The 20,313-nt window shown below is 38.9% G+C and overlaps 1 protein-coding gene across 1 annotated transcript; it reads right to left on the bottom strand.

Annotated features, from left to right (window-relative positions):
- Positions 1-15,003: 15,003 nt before the first annotated feature.
- On the bottom strand, positions 15,004-19,455 carry LOC106638504 (uncharacterized). The gene is made up of 6 exons (XM_014351711.2): positions 19,321-19,455; positions 18,446-18,562; positions 17,761-18,193; positions 17,404-17,562; positions 16,898-17,316; positions 15,004-16,012 (listed from the first exon to the last, which is right to left on the bottom strand). Exons 2-6 carry the CDS (start codon positions 18,548-18,550, stop codon positions 15,329-15,331), a joined length of 1,800 nt encoding a protein of 599 aa, XP_014207197.2. The 5' UTR covers positions 18,551-18,562; positions 19,321-19,455; the 3' UTR covers positions 15,004-15,328.
- Positions 19,456-20,313: the final 858 nt, after the last annotated feature.

The raw sequence follows: 20,313 nt of genomic DNA, 5'->3' as shown, positions 1-20,313 counted from the left end.
CATCGCAAAACTCGATCTCTGTAAACCTCGAAACGCAAACGGAGCGTCTTCTTCGTGGTTCTATCCGAGCTGCAAAACTATAGCTCGAAAAGTCTCATCGACTATACGGCGGCGACAAAAAAAAGGCCCGCAGCGCAAAAACGTCGCATAGTCAGCTAAAACATTACGTGGAAACAACAGCCGTGGATGGTATACGAGAACGACGAGGGAAGGGGGCGACGTCGCTCTCGGATGAGAAAATAATTAGAGAAGGAGGAAGAGGAGGAACGTAGGCGCCAAAGAGCCAGACTCCCTCTTTCTCTCGAGCCCTTCTTTTGTACACTTGTATATATATATATATAAACCGGGGTAAAAGGGGAGGTGTACGAGAGGGAAAGGCTTGCAAAGCGCGCGCCACTGCTGGTAATGTCTATATAGATTACGCAGAACTCGAGAGTCGCCAACCCCCTTTCACTTCTCATCGAGCTCTATCTCTCTCTCTCTCTCTCGTGGGGGGCGAGAAGGACGGGAAGCTTTTTAAAGTCGCGAGGGGGGAGGAGAAAGGGGGAGGCGCTCACGGGGAGCTTTCTCGCGATCGAAGATGCGACTCTCTGCAGCCGAGGGTGTAAGTGTACACTCTGTATGTATATGTATACGAGAGAAACAGGTGTACACTGCCATCAGGTATACGTGGACATGTATATACGTATTGTATACGGCACCCCTCGAGTGCGAGACAGAAAGAGTTGAAGCGCCCATCGGAGGGACAAGGGTAAAAGAGCAGCGGCAAACAAAATCGTGTGAGCTTGCATTTTACTTGTAAGAATGTGTATACGTGGGTGTAGTTGCAAATGTTGAAGCAAGCGTGCTTTTTTTTTTTTTTCCCCCTCTCTGCGAGACACAACAGCTGACGCGAAAGTGGTAATACAACGCACGCTTACACGAGATACGTGTAGTTTGTACTACACGTGTCTATTTATACATGCATGTGTGTGTATGTACATATATTCAATGCACGGAGGAAGAGGAGGAAGAGATATTCGCGTGCCCGCATTCCTGGGCGTCCGAGAGTTCCTGCAATGCCATACAGTATACCTCCCCAGCCCCCCCCCCCAGTTTTTTGTGTAAACCCATTTTTTTTTGTTTCCACGTTCTATTCGTTCTAAATACATCACGTTGCAGCGTACTTTTATACCTATATGTGTATATACATATATAAATTAGCCCGAAAATTGACGAGACGAGATTTCTACTTGTGTACATTTTATAATAGACACACGACACACTCTTGTGGACGTATATAGAGCGCTTCGCCGAAATAATTCCTTGGCCCCTCCCGTTCCCTCTAACTTCTATATATAAATCACTCTCGCGGCCTCCGAGTCGTCCGATACACAGCGAACAGCTCTGAAAATTATGTCCGTCTTGATTTTTTTTTCTTTTTTTTTTTTCCCTCCGCCAGAGAACGAGTGTGTTTGATAATGTTTTCTCTCTTGGTGGCGCGCGACGAATGAAATGGGCGTATGTGGCCGTGTATGTATGATTATTATGCACGATAAACGATAAGAGGGAATCGGTTGGCGAAAGACGTGAACCGTCGTGTATCAGCGTATATGATGGGTGTATGGTTTGGTAAGTTCAATGCGCATCACACGAGTCATCGGAGTCGCCCTGAATATAACATTTTACGATCGAGATCGAGGAAAGTGGCTTGCGGTGTGTTGACCTCCAGGTGCCCTGTTTCATCACTCCATACTACCGTTTTCCTCGCTTTTTCGTGTATTTTTGGAACCAATGTTGCTAGAGCTTTAGCTGTTTTTTTTTTTACCTTTTCAAATCAACTCGTTTTTCCCAGATGATATTTTTTGCTATAAAAAGAAAAAAAAGAAAAAAAAAACAATCCCCTTGAATTAGATGTTTCAAAAAAATCATCGAAAATCTTGATTTTTTATTTTTTATTTCTACACGCGTTGAGAAAAACTGACAATAGGACATTTGCGCGTTTACAGTTTACTCGTATAGTACGTAACGAAAGTTAATCTTCGTGACAAACCCCCCCATTCAACGAGAACAAAAAAAAAAAAAAAACACGTATTCATTATATTATTTGTTGATAACCCCAATAGTTTTTCTTCTTTTTTTTTCTTTCTTTTCACGAAACCATCAAATTAGAGGCTTTCCGAGCTACACTTTTCGCTGCACGAAGTTTGAGGAAAAAAGAAAGGGAAGCAATTTCTAATCTGGCGCTTTCCACCCCACCCGACGATTTTGAGATAGCCCTTTCTTTCTTTCTTTCCCCGAGCCACCCGTATATATGTGTATATGTATAGAGACCCCCCCCTCTCTCTCTGGTGATGGGTGTTGTTTCGCAGATCTTTCTTCGTACTGCAGAGAGAGGAGAACCACCAAAGGGAGCCGAGACCTGCCTTTGTTAGCAGCGAGTACATAAATATATATATATGGTCGAGAGTTGGAGAACAAGGAAGGAAAACACGCTCAAGCATTAAACTCCCGAGCGAAGAGAGAGAGAGAGAGAGAGGAGGGATGTTTGGTCAAGACAATAACGCGCAGTGGAGTTGAATAAAGAACGCGCGATAGCGCGAAAGGTTTAGGTTTTTATCGCATTTTCACGCGTCTATCTATATGATAATGTATACACATATACGGGGGAGATAAGGGAGCTATCGATTATTAATAAAGGCAATCGGGCGAGCGATCGGGCAAACAGAGAGCGAGATTTGTATATATTTAATAGCGGAAAAGAGCCGAAAAGGGGGAGGAACAATAGAATAATGCCAGTTAGGTGGGGGGGGGAAGGGGGAGGAAAGCGTGCACGCACGTAATAGCACACGAACGGGGATGAAGAAGAATAGGAGCAAAAAGGAGCCTAATTATTTATTCAGCAAACTCATCATCGGAAACTCCGCTATTCGTGTGTATTATGTACGTATGGCATGGCATAAACCCCCACCTTCCCCCCCACCTTCGAGACATTACGCGTATAGGTTGTATATATAAAAGGAGATGAGGCTAATATGTTACGAGGATGGTTTCTTTGGCGGAAAAAGCGTGCTCGAACAGATTAGTCATCAATGTAAATAATGGATCGGGGTTCGCGATGGTGCCGTATAGTGTAGGGGTCGTAAGATTGATTGTTGAATTTCATGCCGGGGTTGTTATGGTAATTTTTCCTCGGCCGAGCAAATTGATTCGATATTGACGCCTATTAGGTGCTAAGTTTTTTTCCCTCTGTTCTTTTTTTTTTTTTTTTTTTTTTTTTCTTTTTCGGTTAGGGGGTAGGGGCATGGGGTTTAAGCTGGATTTAGCGCGGATATTTTATGTAGATGGTTTCGGGGGTAGAAAGGGGGGTACAGAAGGAGGGGAAAAATCGTCATATATTTCCCTATTGACTGATCTGCTCATGGTGAACGGGAGGATTAATTTTTTCAAGTAAAGTTCGCGCAGTTCCTTGCAGTATGAGGAAAATTATCGATACGTATCGAAGGGTTGAGAAGGAAGGGTCGAGAAGGTTCGCGCCATTGGAGAAGTTTACATTTTTCTTAAAATTTAATAGCGTGTGACAAAAAAAAATTGTGGAGACAGAAGTGACAATTTTGTTTCTAGGGTAAATTGAAATTTCGAAGAAAAATAATTTTTTTTTTTTCTAATTTTCACTCTAAATATAGAATGGTTACACTTTTTGCATTGGTAAAAATACAAGACACTCCAGCGAAACAAGTGTACTCGATAACTTTGAAATTTTTATTAAAAAATTCACCGCAGTGGTTTGACCGTCGCAAGTGGTTTGACTTGACGATTAAGTATTAACATTTTTTTTTTTTTACAAACACAATGGATTAAAAAAGATGTTAAAAACATGTTATTACATTACATACGACACAATGTCCGTGTACGTGAATATTTGTATGGAAAGGAAAAAAAAAAAAATCGTACCGATCAAAGGCAAAGGAATTTCAATTATAGAAAATGATGCTCGGTAATAACAGTATATGATCCCCCGGTAAAATCAGTTAACCGGCAAAGCACCGTAAACGCGATAACAGCTCGCGTACAATATACAGACCCGATGGCACTTCATAACCGGAGATACGGAACATTAATACCCAGAACCGCCAATTCCCAAAGATCATTCGTTCCCGATAACCCGAGTTACAGGTCAGTCATCACTTGTACACACAAGAAAAGGGAAAAAAAAAAAAAAAAAAGTTCCTCCACTTATCGGCTCCCCCCCCCCCCCCCGATGTATATCTTTCGGTCGAATGAATACGTATTGTATGCGAGGCTCGTAAAAAAAGGAGGCAAGTCTCCTAATCCCGGCTTACCATTTTGGTTTGATTATTGGTTCAGTCGGCGTGTTATACACGCAAGGGGACACGGAGCGTTTAGCGCGTATACATGTAAGACGTGCACGGCCCGGCGCCTCGAGCTGATTGATTGATTTTAAGGGAGAGTGGCGCCCGGCGCTTTGGAAAACGATATTATAGAGCGCGTGCGGAGGGAAAGAAAAAAAAAAAGGTCGGCGTGTGTGTATACAAATAGGGGGTGGGGGTGGGGGGAGAAGAAAAAAACGAGAGAAGCGTAACAACCCCCCGATTATTATGACTGGAAGAGCTCGGGGAGAATAAAATAAGTCGACGGTGGTGGCGGCGAAATCACTGTTGTTTGGCCCCGAAGGGAGGTCTATACGTATATATAGACGTGGGGTATCGGTGAAAGCGTCGGAATGAAGTGCGAAAACGTCGTATTACCGTTTAGGGAGAGAGAGGCAAGATCGGGCGTGTTTTTTTATCCCCGACAAAGAGGGGGAAAAGAAAAAAAAAAAAAAAAAGGGGGCGACGCTGATACACTTATACTCGATCGGCAAACGCTTAATAAGCGTATATACGCAAGCAGACGGTGCACGGGACACTTGTGTATATTGGATGGCTCGTCTTTTTTTTTTTTTTTTTTTTTTTCCCCGAGGATCATAAATATACTTGGGGGCAATCAGGGCGCCCTTCTGCGTGCGAGGGGGGAAAAAAAAAGAAGAGAAAAGAAAAAACGAGCGGACGTGCGTGCTAGGGTCATCCGATGCCCCTTTTACCGGTCCGTTATATACTGCATTAAGTACTTGCTCGAGACTTTTTTAGGCCAAGGGATACCCGGACACGCGACCCCTTGACATCTGCGAGGGGGCCACGGGACTCCCATGCGACTTATTTTCTCGCTCTTCCTTTCCTCCTTTGGACCTCTTGTCGGTGGAGCGGGGGGTGCCTGGCGGCTGGAAGAAAAATTGCGTGGGCGTCGAGAGCCGATGGTCAGATGAAAACGTCGTTATTGCATACAATCCGATCCAATACGCGTTGGGGAGTTAATCGAGAGCGAGTACTTGAAAAACCGTAAATCTCTTGGTTTCGGGTATAAGTGCACATTTGTACCCGAGCTTTGGCGTTGAAGTCTTTGGTGACTCGAAGCGTATACATGGGTATTTTCCACTCAAGTGCGTGGCTTTTTAAGTCCAACATAAATATAATTATATACTTGTGCTTTCGTTGAACTTCTGATTTTTAATCGAGGATACTGTACGTGGTTTTCATCCAATTTCTTTTAAATGTTTTACTGTACGTGTATAGTTTATCTGAATTCGCTCTTATACATAGAGTTTCAATATTTTTGTTGTATCATTTTTTGGTAAAAATATAATGCACCATTTGTGCTATATAAGAATTTTTTGCTCATATTGTAATTTTTCCAGCAAAACAATTTAGGAGAAGAAGAAATCCTCTTCGCCATATGTAAAATGTGCCTTGTACTTATTTGGTGGAATAAAAAAATTATTCTCAGCAAAAAACAAACAAAAAAGTACACTTTAATTCGAGGGAAGAAATAATTACCTTTTCAAGTGTTGAAAAATTCATAAAATAATTTCACCCGAGTCTGACGACACTTGCCTGAAATTTTCGTCGCATTTTCACCCCGAAAGTCCTAAAAGTGCAAATTTGTTCCTCTCCCGCGTAACGAAACCAACTCCAGAAAGGCGCTCGCCACACCAATTGAGATTAAAAAAAAAAAACCCTCTTTGCCCAGAAAACTTGTAAAGGCTGATGAAAATCATAAAAATGCATCGTCTTAAAAACCCCGAGTTGCGGAGAAACAAGCGCCGAAAAGGAAATACCGAGCCATTTAAAGTCGAACCCCCCGAGAGAGCGGGCAGCAGCCGCGCTCGAAAATGAAAGGCGCCCATTGTGCTGTACACACACACACACACACAGCACGGGCACCCAAATCGGAAAGGAGCACTCGAAAAGCATCGGTTCTCCTTCCCCTTTAAGATTCCTATTCAGTGACCCTTAAAAAGGTCAAGATACCCGTATATATAAATTTCTAGGTCATTACACGTAGACCCCGAAAGAATCCCAACTATCCCAAACGGAGGAGGATCTCTCGCCGACAGCCCACATACATTTACGTGTATCCTCTGATAAACCGAACTACCCCTCCCACACTTTTACTTTTTTTTCTTTTTTCTTCTTTAAAACACGACGCCACGCCACGCGAATTCCCAACCAGTAGCCCATTGTACGGGGTGTACTTTGCCAACACCCCGACCGCAGCGTCAAACATCAGCGACACGATAATCCATCGATCCCATCTACCGGTCACGCACGGGGGCGTCACCCATATCGCCCCAAATTCACTTCCATCGTGCATCCAGGGAAGAATGAAAAGCAGCTCGCGTGAATCACCGGACGGGAGAGCTCCACGCACCATCACCGCAGCAGCATCACCCATCCCCCCCCCCTCCTGCTTTGGTATATATTTATAGCTCTGCGCTGCTTACAAAGAGAAAATGTCACGGAACACCCATACAATACACATATCTATCTATATCGTACATACGCCGATACGCGTATACAACAGACGGGCAAAGGGAGAAATGTATATATGCATGCAGGGGATGGATAGGGAGAGGGATGAGCCCCGTACATACACGCATCACGATATGCACAGTATCGACGACGAAGCAAAGGAGATACGATGTACATACGTACCCTGGCTGCAGGCGCATTGTATATATACGTGACAAACATACTCACACATATATATATATATATGTACATATGGATGGGGGAGTCTGCGATGGGCTCGCAAATGCGTTAGAGCGCGCGATGAGGGAAATAAAGAGAACACGAGACGCCAAACTCTCTCTCTCTCTTTCTCTCTTAATACGCGCGTACGCACACACCCACACGTGCAGTACACAGCGTATTAGCAACGCTGGCGTAAACGAGGGGCTCTCTTTCTCCCCCAGAACAGGCTAATCTCTCCCCCCCTTCTATATATATATATATATATATATATATATATATATGTGTGTGTGTGCAAGAGAGCACGATATCCGAATACAGAGTGTGCGTATCTACAAAAGTATACCACCACCCCTGTCCTGCACCGACTCTTTTTCTCTTCTCTCGTGCGTTGGCCAGACGCGAGAGATAGGAAATAAAGTTAGCTCCCTGGCTGATTGGTATTACTGAAAGAGAACTTGGGGCTCTCTCCCACTCTTTATATATATATATGCTGCTTCTGGGGCTTTTCTTTTCTCGTCTCCTTCTGCACGCCTTGGCTATTTTTTCGTTAGCGCCTTTCTTCCTTGATCCATGAGAAAGGGGAGGGGGGGTTCGCGAGCTGATTCTCACACAAGTACACCCGCTAATGGCGAAATACGGAGAAAATTGTATACAGGGGTATAATTATATACTGTCATTGTTGGAGGGTCCGCTTCACCGTACATATACCGCGTGGAGAGAGTAAAGAGCTTTTATTGTCAAGTGACATAATGAAGGAGCTCGACGAGGGGGAGATGTGAAAGCTGTCCTGCAAGCTGCGCACAATACAAAACTTGAGAGAGGAGCGTCTCATAAAGATCTATATAATGTGGGCTTACGCTGTACAGGGTTAAAAATAGTTTATTAAAAATACAACGCTGCTCCGTGGGGCTCTTCTTTCTCTGTAGTTCTATACTCGCGGGATAGTCGATGTTGCGTGCCTTGGTATAACCATATACCTTTAGGTACGTTTTTTTTTCCTGTTGTGTGCGATAAGACACTTCCGTTGAGTTTTTCGAAAGCGCGTTAGTATAAGTGCGCATGATTTTTTTAAAAATTATTTGAAAAAATTATTTGAATTTGAAAAAATTACTATAAAACACAAATATTTATCCCAACTTTTTTTAATTTTCAAACTAAATTAAATTAAAGTCAATATATTTAATTCAATTGAATTAAATAAATTTAAATTGTACAAATGAAATTAAAATTTTATTTTATTTTGATTTATTTTATTTTCTTATATTTTATTTTGTTTTACTTTATTTTATTTTATTTTATTTTAATTTAATTTTTTTTATTTTAATTTATTTTATATTATTTAATTTAATTTTATTTTAATTAATTTCATTTTATTTCATTTTATTTTATTGTACATAATACAGTTTAGTGTAATATAATTTTATTTCATTTTATTAAATTTGATTTATTTTAGTTTAATTAGGTTTAGTTTAGGTTGGTTGAGTTCAATTAAATTGAATTGAATTAAATTCAGTGTAGTTTCATTTAATTTAATTTAATTAAATTAAACTTAGATTAATTTATTATAATTTTATTTAGTTTAGTGTAATTTCATTAAATTTTTTTATTTCATTTTATTTAACTTTAATATTATTTTATATACAATAATGCAATGTAAGGTTATGTTACTTTATGTAATGCAGTTTAATTTGATTTTATTTAGCGTTGTTTAGAATATTTTAATTTATTTAATTCGATGTAATTTAATTTAATTTAATTCAAATTTATTTTAATTTTAATTGATTAACACACGTAAAATCAATAGTCCTTTTTAATCGCTCTAGCAAAAATATAGTTCAAATTTGATTAATTTAATTTTCTATTTAAGTTAACAAAAATAAATTATAATTCCTCATAGGATTGTATTTTCTTAGAAATCATAATCTATTTTTAATTTAAATACAAATAAATTAAATCATTATCTTTAATTTTTAATTCAAGTATAATTGTTTGCATAATGTAGAAAATGTAAAGAGAAAAAATATACTCTACTCTTTAATGAGTCTTCCTTTTTTTCATGTTGCAAAATTACCTTGTTATACATAAAAATGGAGTAAAATTTGAAAAAATGTATTGAAAATACTTAAGCACACTTCAACTTATTAGCTTTTCAAAAACACCTGTAATAAACAACAAAACAGTAACCCAAGATTGTGTAATAAACGATACTTTCCAACAACGCACGAGATCAGTCAAATATAGCTCCATTACGAAAGAACAAGAGCAATCGGACAATTAAAATAGCTCAAAGTAACACAGCAGCAACGCGTCCCGACCCAAATTTGCATATCTCGAATGCTCATCGGACCGAACGAGCCTCCGCATGCAGGCCCAGAAGTCAAAAGCCCGCGCATTAAATCTGCTCGACTGACAAATTTAATGGCTCGGTAAATATCGACGCACCGGGCAAAGGGCAAGCACTGAGAAATTAATTGCCGATCTTCGAAGAGAGAGAGAGAGAGATCGGCTCCCCCTTCCTTTTCCCCCATGCGTCTCCTTTGCGGGTGCAAATTAAAAAAAAACAAGCTTCCTCGAGCCAAACAAATGTCAGGGTGAAGGGAGAAGGTGGGATTAGGGGCTCCTACTTTTTTCGATAGACAGGAAGACCCCCCCCCCCCACGTGAAATAAAAAAGGCGCAACAGACACTTGTTCCCCCTTCGTGAGAATAGGAGGATTTCCCCCTTCCCTTTTTCTGTACATATACACCAAAGGGGTGGGGGCGCGAGATAAGATTACAAGAGCGTGGGGTGGGGTCGAGTGGGGGGGAAAAAAAAAAAAAGAATCTTATCGCACGGAAAGCAAATCGAGGGAGCCGAACGCCTCGTCTAATCAGGCTGGTGGCTTTTTGCGGTTGCTGTACCGATTTACATGGGAAATCAATTTGGAGAGCGGCTCGCTCGTGCGTTTGTGTATTGCTACGATTTCGGATATGACGGTTGGGGGAGGGAGGAAAAGGGGGAGAAACGACGTGCCTTTTGCCTTTCGGCACGAACGACTGCGGGGTTTATGGGTAGGTAAGTATCGGAAGTTATTCGGAATTGACTGATAATGATGAATATTGAGATCAGCTGCCTGCTTTTGTTCGAGGGCGATCGAGGGGCGTTTAGCGGCGTTTTGTCCCTGGAGGATTATCCTCGTATTAACATATTAGAGTTATTTTTTCCTCTTTACGACACGCGTATCCACTTCCGGTGAATAAATACATCGACTAATTTTTCATTGCATATTCATCAAACATCGTTTGTGCTTTCTCTGTATACAGTATATTATTTTCTGTGTTTACTCGTATAGGTAGACTTAGGTACGAATAAAAATGTAGTACACTCAAAAAATTTTTTTAGGGACTACTTGTAATACAGTGCTTAACTAATATTTATTCCTCAGGTAATAACAATTTAGAAGAAAAAATGGACTAAATATTACATTTCAAACACATTACAATGAAATTCAATATTCAACAATTTTATTACATCTAATTACTATAGAAAAGAAAAGAAAATTTTATTGAGAACAATAAAGAATAAAAATTTTTTTTTTAATTAATAAAAGCATTGTATTTAACGTTGAAATTTTTGCTTAAAATATTTGAAAATCCATAAAACAATTATACACAAGTCTGCACGTGGATACTTGATGATTTGTTGACTTCGAACAAGAAATTATAATAAAATCTCTTGAGTCGATCAGTGTATACAAAGATAGGATTAAGTAACACTAGTTTGAAGCAAAAGATTTGCACAGGTTAGCTAAAAAGCCCAATTATGCCATAAAGATGATTTAAAAGGTAAAAAAAAAAAAAAAAAAAAAGAAATACACAACATTTTATCTCAAATAAAAATCACATCTGTATCCATCTTGTCTATCTTTCACCTAAAACCAAAAGCGCAGACTCTGGCTCGAATGAGCGCGTGTGTTATACGCCGTATGGGCATATACGCTATTATCGTGCGATCGATCGTCTCTCCTCTGCGTTCTCTCCCTCGTGCACGTACATAATATGTGTGTGTGCACGCACTTTCTGATCTTTACTTTGACGCTTTTCGTAATGTTCGTACAGTATATGTATACCTGTATAACTGCGTGTGCAAAGCTCTGAAAAGAACGACGTCAAGCCCAGAAGTCGACATATGTTGATGATTATGCGTACGTAGGTATATGATATTATGTGTTCGCATATGCGCTTGGTTTGTATGACTGTACACCTACTCTGGGTCGTTTGGTGTAGCGCATAGTGTATCGATGCTAATCTCGAGCTGTTTACTGCGTGCAGAGGCTATAAATATTATAAGTAGGTATACAGAGGTACTGGATTCACGGAGATTGAAAAAGACAGAAATTTTTTTTTTTTTTTTTTTTTTTTTTGTTTCTTCCAAACGTTTTTTGAACGGTACTACGGCAGTAACAGTTACGGAATAGGTGTGTCACGAATCACAAGTACGCAGTTATGAAAACAAAATTATAAAAGTTTTATAATTTAACAATGACAGACTTGAGCCAATTATTATTTTGTATTTTTATTATTATTTTTTATGTATTAGACAGTTATTTTATATATTTTTAAATACTTGAGAAAAAATTTTTTTTATTATTCAAGTTAATTCTTTTTGCTGAAATAATTTTTTGTTCATTATTATTTGGGGTACAATAACAGGGAAAAAAAAATTTTTCTGGCAAATACGTGCAATGTATATATTTCAAGTTTCAGTGCTGGGAAAAATTTTGTTACGTACTGTATCGTAAAAATTATTTTAAAAAATTTCTTGCAGCACAAATTAATAATACATTACAACTTTAGCAACAAATTGTACATCAGATCTATTTTTTACTGCTTGCACGGTAATTTTAATTTTGGTATCGTAAGTAAAGTGATTTTTACTGTTTGAATAGCAAAAACTACTGCCCAATAATTAAACGGTAATGAAACTATTGATTGTCAAAAATAAAAAGTTCTTAGACGACGGAATAACACCAGATTATCATTCTAGTGGAGTAATTTTTTTTTCTCAGTGATAGTAAAGTATTTCTGTACGAAAACGACATAATTGCGTGAAATTGAGTAGCGCAAACGCAGTAAGTGATCAGGCTCTCGGGAATTAAGTAACATAATTATTAGTTACATGTCAATTGGACCTAATCAAGTATAATTGTACCCACAAGTCAAATCCCATTGAATATACAAAAGCACTATATTTTTTTGTAAAAATCAACGAAAAATCTGTCATCTACCATGTAAACCAAACACAAAGTACCTATGTTCCAAATATTTCGTCACCACACATATCTATAACTTCACCCTTTTCCCGCATAGACCTGATGCATTTAGCCCACCCGCGAAGATCAAAGGCTCAGAGCCGCGTCTATGTATACGTAATCCTGCACACACATACACACACACACACCATGTCCCGTGCACGTGTGGGGCAATTTTCGGCAATAACTCGATAAACCAGTGTTACCCCCGTGCGACTCTGGAGTTCTTTTGTATTTGCATCTGTAACGCGCTTAGGACTCGCACACGAGAATCTGATCAAAGTTATTTTACTCAACGCTGATTTTGGATTTTCATCGCCCCCTCCCCTCTTCTCTTTGATCCCCAAGCTGGTCCGATATCGCGTTAGCCGAATCGAATTTCCGGATGAATAAACATTTTCCCGGAGCCTCGTGCACGCGGGTATACACATACGTAGTGTGATAGCCTAGAGAGAGGTTTTATTTGCATAATGCGTTTGGCTTGCGTGCGGAGGATTTTGCCGTGACTTTTGTAGCTTATTAGGAAGTATAATCGGTCGAGAAGTGCGTTTGGCCTTCGGGACGTATACATGTATATACTTTGTCGAATCAAATGTTGGCCATGCGAGGTGATTTGTCGCAAAAGTTGCAGCTCCGAAATTGTTATTTTTGTCATTTTCATCTGCATTACACTGTCGCATACACAAATGATTGGTTTTTTTTGTTCACGTGGTTTTTATTTATTTTTTTATTTTTTTTGCACATTTGCTTTGGTTTATTAGTAAAAAATTATAATCGTTTACTATGACAAAGGATTCTGGTGTTTTCTTGTGCACGTAACGATGGATAAACCAAGGGAATCAAAAGGTTTTTTTTTTTTCAAACAAAAAATTTACCTAACGAGTGTAACAACAACCCGCATTGAAATCGCAACGATTGCATCCAATTTTTGACCGATGATGGATGAAACATTTTTTCGTCAAACTCCACAAGTATATAACGTATACGTAAGAATATGGGGGGGGGGGGGAAAGAGGCAGAATAAAGCAGGCCAAGACCAAGCGCTAGTTTAAACTCTCGAAAGTTCATCGACACCACAAATGTATATATATATACACATCATAGGCGAGCCGTTTCTTTTTTTTTACAATCGCACGTACGCGACCGAGTAAAAATTCCATCTGCCAGCTGCAGTGGCACAATTATTGTTGCACACTGTACACATGCCTACATAATATAAGTACTGTCGCGTCTGCTGCTGCTGCAGCAACGCTTAATACATTATATCCGCACACGAAACGGCCGTTACGTATATATATAACGCGGATCATGTACACACCGCATTCATTGTACATATGTGCAGAATGACGCATGAGAAAGACTCGGTACGTATACATATACTGCATACACGCGTGCATGCGCTCCCACGCGGTGCTCTCATATTTAGTCGTGTAAGGTATACAACTCCAATGGGCATCGGCCAGTCTCCGACCCTTTGATCCGCTACACTGCGTGCTCCCATATAAGGACAATGCCTTCTTTAATTCAAGAGAGAATTGATCTTTACTGCCTGCACCCTGCACTACCAAATAGTTGGGTGTGTGTGTGTGTGTGTATTTCCAGCATATTATGTAAATGCCATGTGACATGTACATTCATATAGTATTTCTTTGGGACATTGACGCCTGCTGCTTTATGCAAATTTTCAATGGTAATCCCTGCTCGATTGATGAAATTTTTCTTACCGCGTTATAAGATTAGAGAAAGCAAAAAAAAGATTGAATTCATTCGACATTTCGTGGGGTAGTGTTTTTGTAACGCCAGCGTATTGGGTTTAATCAACAGTGAGGGGGAAAATTTGAATTTTCAAACAATTTCTTTTCAATGCTGAATTCTAAATCGATTTTAGTTGATAAAGTGAAACAATATCGCTTATAATATATTACATACAGGTGTGTACGTACATTTATATTGCTTGAGACCGATCATGTGGCTTTACTTTTCCCAAGTAAAAATGGTAAAATGAAAATTGAATGTAAAAAAACCATATAACATGGAATTTTTTTATTTTCTAAATACTCGGTATTTGTGTTTAAAAATTATCACAACATACTATACTTTTGAGAGTAAAAATGTAATCTTTACTTTAAAAGGGATCTGGAAATAATTTTATTGTAACAAAGTTACGTGATTCGCAAAATATTTTTAAAAAGCGATAATAATAATTATATGGTCACTCGCAAAGTTAATTTAAAATATACTGAAAACGCTATAAAATGAAGAGATAAATCAATTTGTTGATAAAAAATTTATTAAAAATGACAGTACGGTTACGTAATAAATAGATTAGTCTCTGTTGATAGTATTATCGATTGGTAACCTTTATTATTCATCGATAAATACGAAAGTAAAAAATTCCATTCTTTTATAAAAAATCAACTAAATTATCAACTCACTGTACAATTATTTGTTATTTAATAAAATTCATAATTGTGTACAGTTAATAAAACATTTGGTTTTTAAGGCACTCGTACGTGATTCCTTAAAATGGAGAAAATATTTTTTCACGAATTCCTTTACCATTTATTTGTACGCTATATTATTGGCACACATTGTTTTTAATTTATTTATTTATTTTTTTTTTTTTAACATAATTTTAAAAAATGTATACTAATGATGTAAAAACGTGAATAAACGTCAATTTATGAAACCAATGCACAAAAGTACAAAAAAATGTGTTTTATCAATTCACGACGAAGAGCCAAACTTTTTGTATGGTAAAACTTTGGTATTTCAATCACTTGGTTAAAACCACGGAACATTTTGATCAACGAAAACGCCATAAAAACGTAAAACTGCGCGTTGCTCTAAAACCGACTAGCACTCCTGGATTATCCTATTTGATCGAATAGAACTCGATTTTCGGCACTTTGTTACATCTACGTATGGAACAACACAGGGTAGCAAAGAATCGACGGAAAAAAAAAAATCACGCGAGCGCCAAAGATACCAGATCGGTATCGGGCAAGTTTCGCAAAATGTCGCGGACAACGTGGGGATAGGCGTTGACGTTCCAAGCCAACATCCGGCAAAGGACACCGGTTGCGTTCCTAAGCAACCTTTGTCTCATTTTCGCCTCGGAGAAGCGCCCCGTGATCTCCTCGCCGAAGATCGGGAAGCGCCTCTCGACGTTGGGCTTCTTCACGGCGGACACCAGACTCTGGTTGGACGCGTACGACTCGAGGCTGCGATCGGTCAACAGATTCCAAAAGGTCACCGCGCCCTGGCTCCAGCACAACGTCCGTTTCGACGCGCTCAGCTCGTCCACGCACTTCAAATAAACCCCCCGCCAATCCTCGTCCAGCGTATCCAGCTTGAAGTTGACTATCAGTGGTCCGGTACCCCTCTGGCCCAGCATTTCCCTCTTGGCCGTGTGCTTGATTACCTCGTGCAGATTTCGCGCTTGTTTCCGGCTGCCGAAATTGATGAACTCGTTCTCGTAATCGAAACTCGCGCCGCTGGTCAACAAGAGGCGCACCACCGCGCTGTGGCTCAGAGAAACGGCCGCGCAAATCGGCGCACAGGAATGACCGTTTTTGATCACCACGTCGCTCACGTTGATGTCGGCTCCGTGCCTCAGTAAGAGTTTGATGCACTTCACTTGGGTGTCGACCTGAAATACATTAAGTATGCCCACACAATCCTGTACAGTATTTTGAAGAATAAGTATAGGTAAAGTATTTCTTGATATGGGTGTATCGTGTAGATCCTCGCCTTTGGTGGAAAGTGTCGAGGAGTCTTCGTGAAATTTCATTCTTTCCATGTTGTTTTCCCTACAACCTCCCGCGATTTTTAAAATCAGCATGAGTGTGAATATTTTTTTAATTGAAGATTTCAAGGGGAATTGGTACAAAAACAAAAATATTTATCAATAAATGGAGACAAGAGTTTTTGGGGGATTAGAGTATTAAACATTCACAGTCAAAAAAGTTGAGAAAGCAGTATAAATATAAAGATGCGGGAAAATAGTGGTGCGTTCACGTGGGGTTGTATAAACGTATATACATGAAATGAAAAATCTGTAAAAGTGTAGAGACTACTCATTCGTACAATCAGAGCAACAGAAATTTAGAAACAAAAATGTATGGTGTAAAAGTAGGGAAGTGATGAAAAAGATGTAAGATAATTAAAAAGGATGTAACGGTTTAGAAAAAAGTTATCGATCGTAAGTAGTTTTTAAATAATTAATAAAATACAGGGTTGAAAGGAATATATAAAAAAAAAAAAAAAAAAAAAAACATATTTGGTAAAGTAGAGACGGACCGATGAAAGTATGATCACTAGGTTGTAAGACTATTTCTTGGTTTTTGAGATAAAGAAATACAGCGACGCAGAGATAAAAACAGCCAAGAACTAAGATTATTTTCACGACGAGCGACCATACATAAACGTCCGAGACATTATTATTAATTGCATTAAAAATCTTAATTCGACAGCCCCACTATAGTGTATACACGTGTATATAAAGAAAGACACAATAACACAAGATAATAATTACTATTTCCCTGCCGGATTCCTCCTCGATGTACTCGTCGTGACTTTTGTTGCGATGGACCAGGGAGTACGTGTTGTACGAGATGATTGGCAACACCACCGGGGATGCAACTACTCGAGAGATCAAACAGTACTTTTGTTTGACGGTAGCTACACCATTGACCAGCAACAGCTCGATCAAATCGACATTCAGAGTCGCACACGCGTAGATGAGGATCAGGAGGTTTTTGGTGTCGGAATGAACAACCGAAGCTCCAGCCTCGATGAGAAGCTTTGCCTTTTCTTGCTGCTCCGCTTGCAGATGTTTCAACTTCTCGTACACTTTACGGTTCGATCCGCGTTGGCTCCTTGTTCTCAACAATGTCCTGGTTTGATCATATGTATCGCTACAGAGGCTCATCAGCAGGTTGGTGTGGTACGATCCTGTAAGGGTCGAATTATCCTTAGGAACAACCGTAGGACAATTGTCGTTGGTTTGTCATTATGTTTTTTTTTTTTTTTTCCCCTCACCTTGAGCTCCGGCGCTCAGTAGCTGCTTTATCCCTGTTGAGTAGCTGTGCACGCAAGCAAAATCCAATGCTGTGGCTCCATTTTGGCACTTGGCATTCACGTTTATTCCACGGTCGAGGATTTTTTTGATCATCTTGTGGTTTTCGGGATTTTCTCGGCCTGAAGAGTAATTTTTTCTTTGTTGTCATTTGTCATTAAATGTACGTTACATGAATATCCTTGCAAACCGATGTAATTTAATTTAAATATATATATATATATACGTTTATGGTGCAAAAGTTTGAAAAAACTGTAAAATGCCATTGTTTTTTTCCGTCACCAGTATACTTACATTCGCTCGAGATCCAACACACTTACATTGCTTGAAGTGAATCGCCACGTGCAAGAGGCCCCATTGGTCATCGTCGACACTGTTGACATCAACGCCGGCATCGAGTAGCAGTTCCAAACAATCGTGGGCTCCACCGAGAACAGCCACGTGGAGCAATCCAAAATTGTAAATCAAAGGGACGTTTTCGAGCGTTGCCTTGGACTCGACGAGTAGCTTTGCCACTCTGTGGCTGTTGAACATCACTGCGACAGCGATGGGCGAAAAACCATCGTGGTTTGTCTCGTCGACGTCACATCCCGACGATATCAAGTGGGCGGCCAATTTCTCGTCGTTCGCTTTAGCGGCGTAGTGAAGCAAGCCGTTGCCATGTTTGTCCAATTTTGTCCTTACGTCCATTCCAACGAAAAGAGGCATCCAGTCTCTCTTCTCCTTCAAATGCTGCTCCAACTTGTCCCACCACTGTAAAATTATTCATTCAGCTTTACATGCTTCTCGTGCGTACAAGGACATAAGCCCGTCGTTTCAAACAAGTGTTTCCCATTCTTCGTACTCATCATCTATAAATATTGGGTGCGATTTTTTTCGTTACAACTGACTCGTAACTGAAATTTATTGCCATACCGACTCAATAATTCAATCATTGAATAAAAATTCTTGAAAGATTTACGATACGCATATAAATACATATATATATATGCAATATGTACATACCCTGGTATCGCCGATCAACTGATAACCGCAGTAGTATCCGCTTACCAAATTTACTTTTTTCCACTCGGTGTGTGACATCAAACACTCCGGGTCCATATTTTTCATTTCCTGAAGTATCTGTAAGTATATAGGACTAAGTTCTAAGAATTTGCGCATCAATTACTTTTTTCATTGATAATTAATGGATTGTATAATTGGCATTTGCATTTATTTCACTGTGATATATATTTTTAATATTTTCCTTCGTATCGAAGATGGTCGAACATTATCAAGATCTGGCTGATTCCCAAGTGACATGTGATGTATTACTTACATTCTCCAACATCAATAAAACATCAGTACAACCAACGGTGGGCCATTTTTTACTACATTTTTTAAGAATATATTTCAAAAACTTTATAGCAAAAAAATTTGTACATTTTTTTACAGGTATCGATTGTAACTTTTTTTTTAAAACGACGATTGAGGTAAATCGATACGAGGAAAACGCGATATGCTGTATTTTCGTGTTTTAAATTTGAGTTTACGTTGCGAGAGCCATTTGTCGTACTATATTGTATGGCAACAGTAAACAAGTCTCGCGTCAAGTATCACGTGTTCCTGTCTTCGTACGTATACATTTATAGATTTATGATTAAGCCTAAAGTCTTTTGGATAAGCGTAGAAGACAAACAATAAATTATACGTCTCTATAACTTTTACTCAAAGTAACACTTGAGTTGTCACCTACATGTACTACATTTACCCTTGAAAAATCAGTGTATGCGCATCAATGCATTTTTATTCTTGAGACAACGATAATGCACTCAAGGTCACGAATATGAAAAATCATGTGGAAAAGAAAATTTATCGTAATGGCACCTCGAATTGCTTACCTATGGCCAGAGGCTCCTGCAGAATTGCTGTAGACACATTCAAACACCACCAAATTCGATCACCTGAGAACAAAATTTTTTGAAGCCATGCACCTGCAGTTTTCAGTTCACTTGGACGTTGCCCTTTCAAAAGAACACAACAAAGATGTTCCGATTCGCCGATGGTAAGAAAAAGGAACCGAGAGTTTTCGTACGCTCCTCTTGAACGACTAATAACAAACCAACTGCCGAAAGGTTTATTGTAATTCAAACTGGAAATGTTCGGCGAAGTTTGTCTTGGCAAATTCATTGTTTACAAATAAGAGGGGGGTATGACTAAAGATTTAGATATGACATTCATGGTTTTCAAGGCTGCGATTGTTATATTTGCAAGTGATTTGATGCAGGTAATAATTTTATTTTTACAGAATAAAGGTTGAATAACGCGTTTTATTTGTCATCCATTGAATATCGTTGTGTTTGAAAAAACCTTACGATGAATGTGTGTGTTGTATATTTATAAAATATATAATCGAGCAGTGGCCAAAGTTTAAAAAACACTTTAATCCATTTGATTTAAAATCCAGGCAATAACGAAACAAGATCTTTTTTTTCTTCCTTCCATTTTAATGATGGGACTTTTTATTTTTGTCGTGGGAACAAAAATTTTACATCAAAAATAAAAATATTTAGTTATTTTTATTAAAGTACAAGAAATTTATGATATTACTAGTGGGTTTTCCAAACGTAAGTCTACAAAATACGTACAATAGTAATAAATGTTATAGTATACTTACGAAAACTCCGGGTAAACTTGAAAAACCTAGAGTTCCGTATATACTTAAATACGTGCGTAGCTGCATGTGATCTTGTGACGAAAAAATGTACGCAATTTTGAAGAAAAAAACCCTTGAAACGTCAGATCCACCCCTTGAAACGGATACACCGCAACAAGGATAAAGGAGAGAAAAAAAAAAAAAAATCATCCCTATCTGTAAAAGGAAGGAAAAGCTA

This window comes from Copidosoma floridanum, unplaced genomic scaffold (genome assembly GCF_036245765.1).
Source record: "Copidosoma floridanum isolate Cflo_tuat_1 unplaced genomic scaffold, Cflo_Japanese_pri ptg000012l, whole genome shotgun sequence".
NCBI lineage: Eukaryota > Metazoa > Arthropoda > Insecta > Hymenoptera > Encyrtidae > Copidosoma > Copidosoma floridanum.
The sequence above is the reverse complement of the archived record's forward strand: the minus strand, read 5'-3'. Positions and strand labels throughout refer to the sequence as shown.